Genomic DNA, 16,738 nt, shown 5'->3' with positions numbered 1-16,738 from the left:
GGTTAGCACCTTGTTTCTTACTGTATGCAGCAGATAGTTCTTTTTATAGTTTCGGAAATAATTGAAATTCAAGTAATACTAAGTATTGGATTTATGACAGAGCAGAACAGAGCTAAGGATGCAAGAGACATACTTCCCGGGCACCGCGTTCAGTACCAGTAGGACGGTACGGTTAATATGTCTTTCACATGCAGGCATTCGATGCTATACTTGTAGGCTATGGATGTCATGCGGATGAGAGATGAGGATGCAGAAGCATTCGAGCACATGTCAGCTGGGCTAAACGCCGTGTTTGTTAGCGGCGCACCATTTGCAGGGAAGAGGGATGGTTTGGGTTTTAAGGACCTCCTGGCAATGGAGAGGTTGCATTTGTGGGGAATGGCAGTGCAGGTCATGAAGACAGTGATGGCGGCTTGGCAAGTGTGAATGCACTACAAGGGCTTGCTGCTCCAGAGAAGCAGAGAGGTGTTGGTAGGCCGACTAGGAGCAGGGAAAAAGCACCGTACGAGGGACTGAGTAAACGAATGAGGTTCTACAACATCTTTCGAAGGCCACAAGCGACGGCCTGCCCTGACCGAGGGGATGCCCGCAAGCAACCGCGTAAGCCTAGGAAATGCAAGAAGTGTGGAATGGAAGGGCACCATCAGAACACGTGCGCACGACCACTCGGAGGTGCTTAGAAACAAGATGCCATGTTCTTTTTTTCAATTTTAAATGTTGTTCGTTGATGGTTTTCTTGTGTGCTTCAGTGAGCAATGCTCCACACTTGTTCCTCTATACGAGTCCTGAGACTTCACGTTCCATCGAGTAAACTTTATTGATGTTTATCAGGGGTTCAAATTTATAGAGTTTTTTGTTATCCCGTGGACCGGCAGTGTTTGTATGCCATGGTACGCACGCAGTTGGCAGTTTTGCGTCCCATGTCTGATGTCGACTGGTGTGTAAGCTTGCATGGAGTGATGATGATACGTGGCCCTCGTGATGTTTAAGCATACCATGCGGCTGTTGATGAGTTGAGTTTGTGCGCTGTGTGATTCAAAACTTGAACTGCTGACAGAGTACATGCCATTTTCTGAAGCACTGGTGGAGAGATGGCAGCCACAAGTAGTATAGGACTGGATGGCCAGCCGTTGTTTTGATTGCCACCTTCAGTATAGATTCAAAACCAAGCAACGAGCTTCCGTTCTGATGACACCATCGGCGGCAGAATCCGCTGCAAGTGAAACGACGAGGAGGTCTGAAGGCGGTGATGCCGGAACAAGAACTTCAGTTACGTACGCATGCACAAGTGGCAATGGTGGTGATACAAATACGATTGGGTGTGGGGGACCACCATGGAAGATATAATAATGACGGGCAGGAAGTGGCCGAGCGGACGGGCCACGGAGACGGCTCAGGCTGGGGGGATAATGACTGAGCCGTGCCTGAATTAGCTGTTCCGCCTCTGCCTTACCGGCTGCGGCGCAATTAATGTGCCCACGCGTTAGTTTTATTTGCTTTCGATGCAACAACTATACAGACAGAAATACAACAGGATGCACACATCCACATGTGAGTCGACGGCTATGATTTCAGGAGCAGCTAAGCCTGGGCTCAGAATTGGATATCCCCCCTATCATATGTCTTCCCAGCGTTACAATTCGAGAAAATAAAGGACTTCCATTACATTAGGCATTAGGCAGGTGAGCTGCAACCAATTCTACTACATGGAGATGGATAGCTTTGTACCTGTTTTTGAGGATCTACCATCCATATTCTCACAACACAAGAAATTATGCTTATCTTTTCTGATGTGAAGAGGAAGACCATGGGAAATGTAGCCTAGAAAATAATGTAGATACATGTACCAGGTGAGCTGCAAAACGTAGTACACCAACCGTTGTTTTGTTTTCGGTGAGTGGATTTTGTTATCAAATAATATGTAAACCCAACAAAAATCATTGATAATAAAACGTGTCCTAAAATTGAATCAGCCAGAGAGGATATATCACATGCTTCGCAGGGGCTCACATGAATTACTGCACCAAGCGGCATTGTATGGCGTACTTGCTTAATTAGCAACACTACCTCCACAAGAATGAAACCAGATGAGAGAAATATCCGTAATATGAACATGTGGCTACCCGCGGATCATGTGGAAGTAAACATGTCACGCAGACCAATTTATGAGAATAGGCTGGAAAAATAAAACAACATTATAAGAATAAACCAGAAAAACAAAATGATAAACAAATGGTGAGTGCAATTCAGGTGGTTAATTAATCATCAGATGGCCCCATCAAAAAGCAATCAATAACTCTAAACTAAATTATAAATGTTGTGCTAGCTTATCTTTGTCAGATTAGTAAGTACTAATACATTATTAAATATGTACCTTTAATTGACCACTAATGAAAATTATCTCATTCCTATAGAAAAGAAATGAGTGAGTGTAGTAGTAGTAAGTTCAAGAAATCTACATAAGCCTAAACCCTTATTGTCTCTTCGGCATTTGCATTCCATATATACTGTACATTGATTGGTCCAAAATGGTAAAAATACAGTTAAGAACACATATCTTAACTGTATAATATCCAAACAAAAAGCTGGATAATGTAGCTCCAGATTTTATAGCGTTTATGGACATTATGACCTTGAGTAACATACTATTACTGTAAAATTGGTGGTGGTTACAACATTTTCGTAACTTCACACTGTAAATCTCATCATTTCTTTGTATGGAGTAATGCACTCTGCCCGGGCTACCCGGGGCAGCTGCCCGGGCTCAGCCATGCACTCTAGTTTGAATAATAGCAGTAAATGGAGAGCTAATCATCATATTATAGGGGCAAACAACTGATAGACAGCAGCCCTGTGTACTTTGCCCCGGCTCGCCGGCCGAGCTGGCTCCGCCACTAATCAGACTAACTTTTCTCATCGATACTTGATGTGCATGCATATGCCACTGGAAATTCAGACACATCATGAACATTAGGAGACACAAACATTCTACCTTGCTCACAGAAAACTATCACCAAAATGGTCAACTATTGTTGCAAGAAATAATATGCATGCATGACAAAGGAATGCTAGAGGCAACCTAGCAAACTCTTTTCCTCAAATAAAATGTACTTCCTCCGTTCCTAAATATTTGTCTTTCTAGAGATTTCAATCAGTGATTACATACGGAGCAAAATGAATGAATCCACACTCTAAAATATGTCTATATACATTCGTATGTGGTAGTCCATTTGACATCTCTAGAAAGACAAATATTTAGAAACGGAGGGAGTATGTACTAATTAGACCAAGAACCAATTACAAGTGGTAGTCATTTGCCCCTGATTTCAAACTCTATGTGTGACCTTGCTAGTTCCATCGATCTAACCTGGAAAAGAGCACGACACACACATGACCACAATAATATTCCCTCCGTTCCTAAATATAAGTCTTTTTAGAGATTTCAAATGGACCACAACGTACAGATGTATATAGACATATTTTAAAGTGTAGATTCACTTATTTTGCTCCGTATATAGTCCCTTGTTGAAATCTCTAAAAAGACTTACATTTGGGAACAGAGGGAGTAGAACAGAAGGCAGCAACCTAAAAATGGAAGGAAAGAAGCCCTCCCCAACGGTACCCCAAATCACACAAGCGCACAATATGAAGCGAGGCACTCCTGCAAAATTAACCACCTATCGTTTGTACTCCCTCCGTTCCAAATTAGTTGACTCCCATTTGTCTAGACATGAATATATTTAGACACTAAACAAGTATAGATACATCCACATTGGAACGGAGGGAGTAATACATAGCGAAGGCAACACACACCGTCTCCGGAGATGCGAATGGAGCCACGGCAGATCACAGCTCGAAGGGCGACATGCCACCCCCAAATCACCTCCTCTCCGGCGACCTCCGTCCCCACCATATGAGCTGGCCGTCGGCCGCCGCGAGATTTCTTCCCAGCACGGTCCTCTTTCCCCACCGCGCGAGCTGCCGCCTCCAATCCCACTGGTCATCGCCGCTTAGAAAGAGGTGGCGGGGAGTCATGAGGTGTCAAGGAGAAACCTAGGAAGGAGGAGGGGTTGCAGCGATGGCTCGGGGCAGGGAGAAGAGGGATGCGGTGAGATTAGAGAGCTGGGGAGGAGGAGCGACGGCGGAGGCTCAGGTCAGGGGAGAAGATTTTCTGCAGAAAGAGAGTTTTTTCCCACGGTTCACACATGCCCACCTGATTTCAGCGCCTCACCGGTGGGCCCATTCAGTACAAAGACCCAATCAAAATCGAAGACACAAGGCCAATCGATCACGTGGATCGCTCCTGGGCGTTTGTGACCGATATAGAAGATGTGTTTACGGATTGTCTTGGCAGCCTCGGTAATATTTTGAAGGGCTCTACTCCATATTCACACCGTGGATGCTCCCACCAGCATAGCACGGTCACGTGACCGGACACATGCCGCTCCATCACTGGTGCTCGGCCTCACCCACTAAGAGCATTTCCAGCCGTTGGCCCTTCAGGAGCGCCTAAAATCGCCACCTGGGGTGAGTCAGCGCAAAAAAGGCTCTGTGACGAGTTGGTCCCCAGCCGCCCGGTCCAGGACCGCCCCAGACGCGTTTAAAAAAGGCAAAAATATAGCAAAGTTCGGCGAAGTTCGGCGAAGTTCGTCATATATTACATAATAGTCGCGGATTTTTATTACATAATATATCTAATTAAAAAAGAAACTGGCTAAACACGGAGTAGTCGCCGTCGTCGCCGTCGTCGGGCTTCTCCTCCTTGACGCGGCTGTCCCTGGTGGACCCCTGACCGGCGTCGCCAACGCGAACTGGTGGCGGCGGCGCGTCGTCGTCGTCGCTGTCCTCGATGACGACGACTCCTCCTTCGTCGCGGCCCCGGCGGCGCTGCGCGAATCACCGCAGGGCGGCGCACTGGCGCTCCCTCGCCATCTTCAGGGAGTCCACGCGCGCCCATTCCAGGGCCGCGTCGTCGTCGAGCTCGACGTCGCCGCCGTGCTCCGTCGTCACCGCGGGGAGGCCCGGCTCCGTCTTCACCGGCGCCAGCCCCGGCTCCGTCTTGGACTTGACGAAGCGCGGAGGAGCCGACGAGGAGGCGCGCCGGCCGCCCTCGTTGGTGACGATGCCGGCGGACGATGCCGGCGCTGTGAGTGCGCCGGCCGAGCGGCGTCTCCGCCGCGGGCTCGGCCTTGACGCCGAGCAGCGCCGGAGTGCCGAAGGAGTGCGACGAAGAGCGCGAGGAGGAGGAAGAAGAGGAGGCGCCGAACCTCCTGGGCAACCATTGCCCGTCGCGTCGGCGGTGAGCCGTGGCCGTGACTGCGGCCCTCGCCGGGGGGTATGCCAACGGCGGGTCGTTGCCGCCCTCGAGGTACGTCAGAACGCCCTCGAGGGTGCGGCCGGGGACACCCCACCACAGATGGCGTCCCTCGCTGTTCTTCAGGCCGGCCACCACCGGCGCGTCGTTGGTGGACGCCGTCCTCTGCTGTTGCCGGCGCTGGAAGTATGCCGTCCACGCCGCTTGGTTGTCGGCGGCGTACTCGGGGAGGGCGAGTTGGGCGTCGGTGAAGGAGGCGCGCACGACCTCGACCTCGTCGGCGAAGTAGGACGGTTTCGCCACGGCGTCGGGCAACGGGGGAATGGGCACTCCCCCATTGCTGAGTCTCCACCCCGGCGACCCGGCGCGCATGTCCGGCAGCGCCGGGATGTTCGCCTGGAACAGGAGCCAAGACTCCTGTTCGCGGAGCGAGCGGCGGCCGAAGCCGTTGGCCGCCGCCTCATCTCCGGGGAATCGCTCGGTCATCGGGAGAGGGAGGGAGGGAGAGGGAGGGCTCGACGACGGCGCTCGGGAGAGGAAGGGCTCGACGGTGGCGCTCGGGAGAGGTAGAGCTCGGTGGCTAGGGCTAGGGCTGGTGTGGCCAGAGGCGAGGGAGGCCACCGGCTTATATAGCCGCGCCGCGCCCGTGTGTACGCGTGCGAGGGAGGGAGGCGTCGGCGCGCCGCCCCGTGACGCGCCACCCGTGAGGAATCAATGGTAAGGCTGACCGGCGCCAGCCTTGCCATTGATTCCCCGCGGAAAACCGAGACGTTGGGGGGAAGACGACGCGCGGTGTCGCTGACGCGCCGGGCCCGCGGCTCTTTCGCGCCAAAACCGCTCGCCCCGGCGTCCCCGAGCGCCCCCAGCACGCCGGGTTCGGCCTGGGTCCGCCGGCGCTAATTTCGACCCAGGCCGGCGAAAATCGGGCTCCTGAGAACGCGACTGGACCGATTTTTCGACGCCGGCGCGAAAAAAACGTCTGAAGAGGCCTTTCTGGTGGCGCGGCTGGAGATGCTCTAAACTGCACTGCTCTATATGATACTAACGTCTTACCGAATCCCTGCTATCGCGGGCCAGGCCTCAAATCCGTCAATGGCGTCCACGCCCTCCCTCACCCTCCTCCTCGCTCTTGTGCTGCCCCTCATCCCTCTCGCCGTCGCAGCTCCGGAGAAGCACCTCGTGACCCACCTCCCGGGCTTCGACGGCGCCCTCCCGTCCAAACACTACGCCGGGTACATAACCGTGGACGAGAGCAATGGCAGGAGGCTGTTCTACTACCTGGTACTGTCGGAGCGTGATCCGGCCGCCGACCCGGTCGTGCTCTGGCTCAACGGCGGCCCCGGCTGCTCCAGCTTCGACGGATTCGTCTACGAGAACGGTCTGGATTGATCTTATTCTTACCTCTCGTCGGGACCGGCAGTTTCTTTTGTTATCATCTTGTGATTTTGGCTGGGATGACCCGACCGGTGCCCTGTTCTTTGCTCAGGTCCCTTCAACTTTGAGCGTGGAAGCACTCCCGGAGGGCTGCCCAAGCTGCACCTCAATCCCTATAGTTGGTCAAAGGTAATCCGCACACCTGATTCTGAACACAGTTTAGGAGCACAGGCCTACCCTGCAGCAGCCTGCCCAGAATTTAGGAGTACTAATCTTGTTCAGCTCTACTAAATTGTCATAGAACGAGCAGTATTTTTTTCCATGCCAAGTGATTGAATTAAATGTGTCATTGAACTGGAGTAACTAGGTTTCAAGCATGATATACCTGGACTCCCCTGCCGGTGTTGGGATGTCATACTCATTGAACAAATCGGATTACACAACAGGTGACCTGAAAACCGCAGCCGATGCGCATACCTTCCTTTTGAAGGTAATAATCTCTGCTTCAGTTGCGACAATTTACACGACATAATTCAAGAAACTGGATGCTGATTTTACTCGTTGTTGCAGTGGTTCGAGTTATACCCAGAGTTTCAGTCGAACCCATTCTACATTTCCGGAGAGTCATATGCAGGGATATACATTCCTACACTAGCTGATGAAGTTGTCAAAGGTGGATTTTGTCACTCACAGTGAGTAGATTATTCATAGTTGAGATCAGAGGTTTCTTACATCTCATCTTTACGTCGTTGCAGGGACACAGAAGGCTCTGAAGCCAAAAATCAATTTGAAGGTCATTCCCACTAACATTTTATTTGTCGCAATTCAGTTGCGCATGCGAAGTTGTGTGTGTGAGCTTACAGTCTGAGGTTAATGTTTGCATCCAGGGCTATCTAATTGGTAATGGAGTAACCGACTTAGACTACGATTTAAACTCTTTTGTGCCGTTTGCACATGGGATGGGTCTCATATCAACCGACCTGTTTGAGGTGTTTTGCTTCGTCTTGTTTCTGCATAATTGCCGGTGCCATAAGTAGTTTCATCTGTGGACAGATAGCAAGCTAACAATGACTTGACTGTTGCCCTGTTTCAGGATGTCAGTGCTGCTTGCCATGGAACATTCTGGGGAAAAGTTAATGATGTATGCCAAGAAAAGATAGATAGAGTCCGTTGGGTAATGTCCATGTACCGGAGCCTGTAAACCGACAAGCAAATGCGCAACCTTCCAAATTTTGTAAGGCCTCAATTTGTGTTTTCATCTGCAGGAACTGAAAGATCTGAATACGTACAACATTCTTGCACCATGCTACCACCACCCTGAAGTCCAAGAGACAGCGTTCGTGAACAGCAGCTTGCCATCAAGCTTCAGAAAGCTAGGTGAAACAGAGAGGCCTTTCCCAGTGAGGAAGAGGATGGCGGGCCTTTCATGGCCTCTCGGTCTTCCTGTGAGCAGTGGACATGTCACGCTGTGGCCTGAGCTTGGCGGTAGATCACTTCCATGCACGGTATACAATTTGTTGTTTTCATTTTCCATACAATACATCATTTTCATAAGTATGCTTGGTCCTCTCATTTATAATAATTATATGTCCTCACAGAGTGATGAACTTGCTACTATATGGCTGGATGATGAAGATGTAAGAGCTGTCATTCACGCCAAACCGGTATGATGGTTGGTTGGTTGATGCGAGACAAATTAGTGTGAATTTAATCCTAAAACTGGCACAAATTAACTAACTCTTGTTTGTCGGGAACAACCTCGATCGAAATTGGCACATCAGAAAAGCTTAATTGGATCATGGGAATTGAATACTGCAAGAATAGACTACACTCATGATACAGGCAGCATGGTGGAGTATCACAAAAAATTCACAGCTACGGGATATCGCGTACTTATTTACAGGTATGGGGCACACATGCAACTTGATCATTTGACAATATTAACATCGAGTAACTTATTTCCTGCAAAAGAAGACACCGGTTAATATATGGAATCAAGTTAGGGTGAAGGCTCAGTAGAGAACAGGTTGAACTAGTAGGGAATAATACATTTAATTGTCCAAGCAAAACTGACTTTTCTTAGCAAAGCAAAACTAACAGATTGGTTGTGCATAACACATTTTCTGCTTAGGGTTATTGCTTAATAGAACAGAAGAGAAAAAAATAAATCATATTTGAATAGGATAGCGAAGCACAAGTCTCAGATCGCACCAAATTTCTTCGATTCAATGTAAAGAATGTGAATATAACCTTCAGGAGGAAACAACCTTTCAAACTTTAGTCCTACTATTTATTGTGGGTAAATTGGTTCAGAAATAATCCTAGACTCTTGGTACCTGGAATAGAACTTAGTTTTTATCAATAAGGATACTTGTCATAATAACCTTTAATTCATATGCCTACATTGATGTACTCCCTCCGTCCCAAAATTCTTGTCTTAGATTTGTCTAGATACGGATGTATCAAGTCACGTTTTAGTATTTGATACATCCGTATCTAGACAAATTTAAGACAAGAATTTTGGGACGGAGGGAGTACATGTGTTATGCTTAAGGCATAAAGTTGTCCATTTGGAATGCTTAAAACGAACGGTGGAAACACAATCATCAGAGAAAATCAATGCTTCAGCTACAAAGAACGAGATATTAAAAAAAGTATGGTATATTCTGTTGTGGATTTTTGGCACTATGGGTCACAAATTGGTCAACTTTTACAACTCACAAGTGTGTAAATTTTTTTTGTGAATAACTCACAAGTGTGTAACTTTGTCATTTGTTAATGTTCAAACTTTTCGCAGTGCACACTTGTGTGATAAATTTGAAATGTGCAGCCTCCCCTTTTTTGCAACACTGGTTATGTACCCATGCTCACCTTTGCATTTTTACGATATGTAATCACTTTATTGAAAAAGAAAAGATGTTTACCAACTTTTGGGTGTGTAATTGTACAGTGGAGATCATGATCTATGTATCCCTTTCACTGGAACGGAGGCATGGGTCAGATCATTAGGCTACCGAGTTGTCGATTCATGGCGACCATGGCACTTTGGGGGGCAAGTTGCTGGGTATGATGTTCTACCATTTTTCTATACAACTGTACATCTTTCTCCTTGATTATTCACCATTCACATATGTTTCTGGTTTAGTTATATATCTGCCATCTGATGCGCCAATTGACAGATGACAAGAACTCTCTCTAACATAACTAGCAGTCATTGAGAACTGAACACCTGCGAGAATTCAAAAGCAATCTAGATTAAGAAAAGGAGCTACATCCATGTTTTTATCACTATATATATTTTTGAAACGGGGGCAAATGTTTTGCCTTGTCTCACTAATTAAGAAGTAGAGTTAGCCGGTCGTTGACTTGTTTTGGGCTTCATGTTAGGATTAACAAAAAAAAAACATGTATCTGAAATGATTTAAGTCATTTTGTCTTATGCGACTGCAGATATACACAAGGCTATGATCACAATCTCACCTTCCTCACCATAAAGGTATGTAAGCAAGCTTTAAAGTCCAGCTGGAGAATCTAGCATATTAGATTGTCGTTTTCCATCTTCAGTGACATGCCAGATGCCATGTCTGAACCAAACTTAAATCGACAAGAGTTCATCATATGGCTGAGGGTTTTTGACTAGTTAATCATGTTTCAGGGATCTGGACACACTGTTCCTGAGTACAAGCCCAAAGAATCGCTGGCATTCTACACCCACTGGCTGTTTGGAGAAAAGATCTAAATGAAACAATCAAATTTTGTAGACATGTATCTTATTTTTTTTTCCTAGCTGTTTTTATTGTAGATTTTGATAAAGACTGTAACTGAACCTGTTTTCAGTGTGAAACCCACAATCCAAGGCTCTGATAAATTTCCGCCTACATTCTCTTGCTGAGCTTTAGAAACGAACTGTCTTAACACAACCATATTTCTACACCCACAAACACCAGAAAAGCAGATGAAATAGACATAAAACTGGACATTAATGTTACACCAGCGACATGAGAACTCATGAACCAATCAACTTGAACTTGTCCAATGACAGAAGCCTGAAGATTCATCCAACACACTATGTAGTTCACAGAAAGTTTTGGCTGCCTAATAGGAGTAAAGGTACTCCATTAAGAAGCATCATGATGATCTAGAGAAATACTACTACCTCCGTTCCAAATTAAAAGATGTTTTGGATATTTCAGTATGGACTACATATGGACTGAAATAAGTGAACAAACCACTAGAACACATCTACATACATCTAATTCAGAGAAAAAACATGCTATAATTTGGAACGGAGGGAGTACCAAACAAGGCTTCTGCCACAACAAACCATACCATTCCTCCCAAAAGGACACATTCAGCACCCAGTCAGCAGCGGACAGCACCTGCTATGGCTATCAGGCACCATGTGGCGATGTGGCGAGCTGTTCATATGGTTTGCCGGCAACAGCAACTACAGTGAATCACAAGTCCGTATATATGAAATTGAGAATAGACCAAACAGCAGGTTACACTGTTGGTTTCGGAGAAAAGCAGCAGCATTCAAACAAAAAATTACACAAGTGAACCTTCACTGTCTCGTGCAGAATGTATACTTAAAATGACATCAGAAACACACTGAAGTTACTTATTGCGATCATCCTAACCCAGAAACGTTTTCGCTGGAACAAGTTCATTTACGAAGGTATCCATGTCGGAGAAAAACAGCAGAGCCATCCCCAGAAACTATCAGCAACTTGTTACTGCAACCCACGCACACATCAACACTACAGCAGCTCCATGTCAGCTGCAATGGCTGAACCATCGGCGTAAACAGGGTGGAGAGTGTGCCCAGCTACAGGTTCGACATGAATCCATTTCCGGCCAGTCAGCTTATTCCGTTCGAACCGCACATGGCCTTCCTTCAGAGAGAAGAGAGTGTGATCCTTCCCCATGCCAACATAGTTCCCAGGATGGAAGCGGGTTCCTCTCTGTCGTACGATGATGTTTCCTGGTTCCACTTTCTGGAAAAGTAAAATGAGTGTAAACTTTGGAGAGCAGTATGAGATCATTTTCCTTTTTTTGGCTATACTAATGAGATGAGTACAGCGACTACCAATGTTACAATGTATGGTATGATTAAAGCAGATGCCAACATATCAAAAGTATTAGCTATTTTCATGTGATTTAGGAAATTATTCAGCTAATCTGGTTCAAGGCCATGAACAAGAAGAAACATCAAAACCATAAGGAGCACTTTAAGATGGTACCTCTCCACCAAATTTCTTAACACCCAGATACTTGGGGTTAGAGTCACGGCCATTTTTCGTTGACCCAGCAGTCTTTTTTGTGGCCCAACGCCTAAAGACCAAGCTCATTCCTCCAGATGTCTCTGGAATTAAGTACATACAAGATAAGGATCAGGCCACTTGTTCAGAAAAGGAAGAAGATATAAATTCTAAACTTCGATGTCACAGACTGCCTAAAGCCTAATCTCATTACCTGTTGAGCTAGTGTAGACCGGAACATTTGAGATCAATTCTTTGATGTTTACTCTCCTGAAAACTGATGAGAGGGCCATCTTGCTTGCGACAGTTTACCTGTAGTCACTATTAGGATTCTCTCAAATATAGACATTAATACAGTACTGTGGACAAAAAACAAATTATACTCATGCATTGTGCCCTTTTCTGCATTCCATGGTGATTAGTTTTTACATTACGTTGTTATAATTTTACTAAGCTAGAGAGTCAACCTATAAATGTCCAAATGGTCTCCACTAACCTAGGTTCTGCTATGTTAATACTATTGGTGAGGGGGATTAATCGAACAGAAATGGTATTTTGGACATTTGAGATACTGAGATGAGATCAAAATACAGTACGGGGGCGGGGGCACAAGCACGGGAAGCAGCAATAGCAGCGGCAGAAGGCAGCAAGCAATTGAGGAGGGGGGAAGACCGAGGAGCCATGGCCAGGGAAGATACCTTGCTTGCGGACGGGGGAAGGCTGAGGCGACGGGCGATGGAGGTGGAGGCGGCTCCCGGCGGCGGCGCGCTCGTGCACAGATGCGTCGAGTGAATGGATCGTAGCCTTGGTGGAGCGAGACGAGGACGAGACCTGGGCAATCTTAAGTGGGCCGGCCATGGCGCAGCCCATTTAGTCATAGTTTTTCTTAATTTTTGGAAACATTTTTTTGTCTAACATGTTTTAGAAAGGGAAACGTTTGGGAACGACACGCCGGCCGAAGTTTCGGCCGGTCACCTTCATCCACGCGCGTGTATCCCTCTTCCTTTCTTCTTTATTCTGAAAAAAAACACCGCATCCCTCATTCATGGCGGACTGCAGCCTTCGCCCACCCCCTCGCCGAGCGTCTTTGACCAGATTCGCGCTGTTTCTCCAAGCCAGCGAGCCTCCCCTGCTGGATCTGGTCCGTCGGCCGTCATGGAAACGCCCCCCCCTTCTTGTCAGCACGGTGGAGATCCCCTTCCCGTCAGCACAGGGGAGACCCCCTTCCCGTTCCTCACATGTTTCTCCTCCGGCGAGCTTGCCACCGTCTCCCACGCCACACCCCTCGATCCCCTCCCCAACCAGCGGTGATGCAAACAGTCTCCATGGATGCGCCAACACCACCTTCAATCCCCCGGCAGCGAGATGTTACAACCCCTCACGAGAGATGCTACAACCGGCTTTGTGTTTTGCTTCAACCGACCGCTGGAGTTTTGGTTGCTAATTTTTTGCTACAACCCTATTGGATTTTTGCTACTACGGTGACGACAATTTGCTACATTCCCGAGGGAGAGTCAACCCATGTGGTGGGCGGCTCGACGCGGGGCAGCCGTGATAATGCTGGAACCGGCTCCGAGATTTGCTACAACTCGCATTTCAAATTGCTGTAACCATTGTCACAGTGTAGCGTTTTTTGCTTCAACCAGCCGCGGCATTTTCTGGAATCGGCACTCAAAATTGCTGCAACGGGCTATTTTTCCTTTCTTTCCAAACGACACCCATGGTGACCATGGCTTGGTGACCACGGGACTTTGTTGCAACTGTAGTTAGATTTTGGTACTATCGGAGAAGTTTTTTGCTACATCCATTCAACGGCGTTGACTGACTGGTGGTCGTCGCCGACGCAATTCCGTGCAGCGAGCGGTGAGGGGCGGGGATGGAGCTACAACCGGAGGGGAGCTATAACCGCCGTCGACGGAGCTGCAACCGCAGGCGCAGCTGTTGCATGGGTTGAGGTAGTTTTGACTACATTCATTCAACGACGAGAACGGTCGGCGAGGGTGGGACCGACGATGAGGACGGCCACCGGAGGGGACTACAGGCGCGGCGACGAGGACCCTGAGCGGGAGTTGCAGATCCAACCCGAGAAAGAAGAAGACATGGGTGAATCAATTTTTTTTTTGCCCAGATCCATTGGCCAAGCGGCTCACATCCAATGGCTAGGGCGGGACCGGCCGAAACTTTTGGCCGGCGCCTAGCGTTTGCGTTTTAGAAAAAAAATATGTTGGAAGATTTCAAGACAAATGTTGAAATTTTTATGTCAAGCAATCTGTAGGTCATGTTTGATAGCAAAGTATTTTCTTATTGTTATGAGAATACTACAGCTTTTTTAGATACCAATAGTTTTATTTACTACTAAAATTATATTACTAAAACTAGAGTCCCACGGGCCACGGCCACAAGAAAGACATACCAGCATCGTTGAAGCCCATGCTTTCTTTTTGTTGGGACTACCAAAGACAAGCAATATATGGTCGTGCTCGTGCGTCGACGTCGGGGCCTCCGGGCGTCATGTGGCCGTATCGGCATTGCAAGGCAACAAAACACACACAAAATGAAAGAAAACCACGGGTGCCGCTCGGAAGAAGCAGCGTAGTAATCCGCCTCTCTCCCATGTCTACGGCGTATGTAAGCGCGCGGTTCCGGTATGTGGACGGCGTGGCTGCTATATCGGTTGTCCCCTCCCGCGGGAGCTGCTTGTGGGAGCTGCAGGCCGCAGTCTGTGTCTTGATGATCCGGTCAGACCAATTCCAACACAACGCATGATTCCAAATAAACGTCCGTTTCATTCATTTTTTATTTATTTGAAGTAGGAAAACGGACACAACCGTCTGTTTGCGGTCATGCACCCATTGGTGCGCCCAACCGGCACGACTCACCCAACACTTGGTGCGTTTTGGACTTGCATTTGTGACAAAAAACCCAAATAGACTTGCAAATAATACAAAAATATAAATATAAACATTAAAAGGCCACACCGGCCGCAGTACCCAAGTTCATAAGTAAACTAAAACTTAATAAAAGACTTAAAAACAAGATAAAAATGGCCGCCGCCACCGTTGTCTCCATGAGCCCCGCTTCTACGCGTCGTCGTCGCTGGTGAGGTCGACGTAGGGAGGTGGCTGTCAAAGGTGGGCTGGCAGCTCCTGCCAGACCGGAGGCGGCGGCGCCTGCACCACCACCTCCTGTGGCTCCTGCCCCGGCGACCGCTATGGCGTGGCTGACCATGTGCCGACTCCCACCGAGTCGACCATTTTCGACGCCGTGCACGACTAGCTCCACCGCTGGCCCACCAAACCAGGGTTCCACGCGGCGAGGGGCTGCTCCTCCGGCACCTCCTCCTTGAGGCAACGTCCAGCTCCGGGATGGCCACGTCGCCGGTCACAGAGAGGGCCAATGCGGTTTCCAGGCCATCCCATTGCCGCTCGTCGTGCGTGTTCATGGAGTCCTCCATGACACGCCTCATGAGCCAGGCCTCCTCCTCCTCGGTCATGGGTGGCGGCGGTGGACGGGACGGCGGTGACGGTGAGATGCCGTGCACACGCCTACGGCCGCACGCTTGGGGCGGGCTGTTTGCACGAGCCGGGCGCGGTGCGCGCGGGCTCGGAGGACGACCGACAAAGAAGGACCGCCGTCACAGGTCGTGCTCGTCGCGGAACCACGTGTCCCACAACAGCGAGTCAATGGCGTACCTGGAGTCTTGCCGGAGATCAGGTGGCAGGCGGACGCGAGGACGGTTGATCTCTTCATGGCGGGTGCGGCCGCTCACCGGCACCGCCGGGATTGGCATGCGGTCCGCAGAGAGATGCCATTTGTTTGGCAAATGGATATCTCCCCACAAGAGCTGCGTGGATGTCTCCCAGTACCGGCGGCAGACGTCGGCGTGGACATAGGGCCTGTTGCACTGGCCAGCCACCGGCGGCGCGATCTGAAAGGCCGGTGGTACGGGTGGCGCGGATCTTCTGGAGCCGCGTCGCCCAGAGGAGGAGCCGGCCTCGTGGTCGTGCTTCCCCTTGCTGATTCAATGCCAGCCCATGGCACTGGCGGGGAGGTGGGCGACTGGGGGTGCGGCGGCGCTGGCTAGGGTTTGCTCGCTCGTGTTAGGGCTCGAGGAGGCAGGCCGGCCAGGAAGTGGAAGCTGTGGATTGGCCGGTCTACGGCTTCCACACTAAGAAGGACGACGACCCCTCCGCACGTGTGAATGACAATTGGGGCCCGCCTCTTGTGCGCATTGAATTTGGGCGGTGGAGGTAGGTGAACCGCCGCCACGTGTCCTCGAGGCGGACGACGAGCAAGCGCGTGCCCGTCCCTTCGACGTCCGTGTGGCTGCAAATCCAGCGCATGTTTGCGCTGAAAATGGGGCGGGCCGGACGCGAAATGGACAAAATTTGCGGATGCGGCCGCGCGTAGGACCGTGTCGTATGTCCGTTTTGACCCAAATGGACACGAGCGGACATGATAGGGTTATGCGTTGGAGTTGGCCTCGCCATGATCCCGATAACGCTGGAGGCGACGCAGATGGGTATGCAGATTCCACATAGGCGTTGTCCAAGCGAAGTTTCTTCTCTAAAATTCGCCGAGGGAAACTTCAAGAAGATTGGCCCGCGCTTTTGTTGACCCTGCCATTGGTTTCAACTCATTCGATTTATATTTTTAAATCAGAGGAATAGTAAAAGATACTATTAAAGGAATGTTGTTTTCTTCAGTGTTGTAATTGTTATTGTATTTTTTTCTTTTTTTGTTTTATAAGACTCTAAATTTTTTATGCCAAAATTAATAAAAATACACA

General features: G+C 48.9%; 2 protein-coding genes and 1 long non-coding RNA gene across 4 annotated transcripts; 1 reads left to right on the top strand and 2 right to left on the bottom strand.

Moving 5' to 3' along the window:
- Positions 1-1,918: 1,918 nt before the first annotated feature.
- Positions 1,919-4,093, bottom strand: LOC120973391 (uncharacterized). The gene is made up of 2 exons (XR_005768154.3): positions 3,814-4,093; positions 1,919-2,176 (listed from the first exon to the last, which is right to left on the bottom strand). It is a non-coding gene; the product is annotated as an uncharacterized lncRNA (long non-coding RNA).
- A 2,265-nt stretch (positions 4,094-6,358) lies between these two features.
- On the top strand, positions 6,359-10,566 carry LOC109744508 (serine carboxypeptidase 1). The gene is made up of 13 exons (XM_020303634.4): positions 6,359-6,692; positions 6,801-6,877; positions 7,056-7,178; positions 7,259-7,361; positions 7,444-7,481; positions 7,576-7,677; positions 7,782-7,862; positions 7,954-8,193; positions 8,287-8,352; positions 8,470-8,591; positions 9,639-9,752; positions 10,139-10,184; positions 10,344-10,566. The coding sequence occupies exons 1-13, from the start codon at positions 6,407-6,409 to the stop codon at positions 10,425-10,427; spliced, it is 1,482 nt and encodes a 493-aa protein (XP_020159223.1). The 5' UTR covers positions 6,359-6,406; the 3' UTR covers positions 10,428-10,566.
- A 636-nt stretch (positions 10,567-11,202) lies between these two features.
- LOC109744511 (uncharacterized) lies at positions 11,203-12,795 on the bottom strand. Of its 2 annotated transcripts, none has more exons than XM_020303638.4 (4): positions 12,648-12,795; positions 12,164-12,270; positions 11,932-12,053; positions 11,203-11,685 (listed from the first exon to the last, which is right to left on the bottom strand). In XM_020303638.4, the coding sequence occupies exons 2-4, from the start codon at positions 12,240-12,242 to the stop codon at positions 11,449-11,451; spliced, it is 438 nt and encodes a 145-aa protein (XP_020159227.1). In that variant the 5' UTR covers positions 12,243-12,270; positions 12,648-12,795; the 3' UTR covers positions 11,203-11,448. The 2 variants fall into 2 exon arrangements, with proteins under 2 accessions (XP_020159227.1, XP_020159226.1); XM_020303637.4 differs by having other exon boundaries at positions 12,164-12,261; positions 12,648-12,783.
- Between the last annotated feature and the right edge of the window lie 3,943 nt (positions 12,796-16,738).

The sequence above is a fragment of the Aegilops tauschii genome, chromosome 2 (genome assembly GCF_002575655.3).
Source record: "Aegilops tauschii subsp. strangulata cultivar AL8/78 chromosome 2, Aet v6.0, whole genome shotgun sequence".
NCBI lineage: Eukaryota > Viridiplantae > Streptophyta > Magnoliopsida > Poales > Poaceae > Aegilops > Aegilops tauschii.
The sequence above is the reverse complement of the archived record's forward strand: the minus strand, read 5'-3'. Positions and strand labels throughout refer to the sequence as shown.

What these genes read in the sequence shown, in the direction of transcription:
- LOC109744508 (XM_020303634.4), top strand. Translation starts at nt 6,407, where the DNA reads ATGGCGTCCACGCCCTCCCTCACCCTCCTCCTCGCTCTTGTGCTGCCC. An exon ending in CTGTCATTCACGCCAAACCG is followed by an intron (nt 8,353 to 8,469) that starts GTATGATGGTTG and finishes TTGGCACATCAG; the next exon opens with AAAAGCTTAATTGGATCATG. An exon ending in TATCGCGTACTTATTTACAG is followed by an intron (nt 8,592 to 9,638) that starts GTATGGGGCACA and finishes GTAATTGTACAG; the next exon opens with TGGAGATCATGATCTATGTA.
- LOC109744511 (XM_020303638.4), bottom strand. Translation starts at nt 12,242, where the DNA reads ATGGCCCTCTCATCAGTTTTCAGGAGAGTAAACATCAAAGAATTGATC. An exon ending in GGTCTACACTAGCTCAACAG is followed by an intron (nt 12,054 to 12,163) that starts GTAATGAGATTA and finishes ACTTAATTCCAG; the next exon opens with AGACATCTGGAGGAATGAGC. An exon ending in TTAAGAAATTTGGTGGAGAG is followed by an intron (nt 11,686 to 11,931) that starts GTACCATCTTAA and finishes TTACTTTTCCAG; the next exon opens with AAAGTGGAACCAGGAAACAT.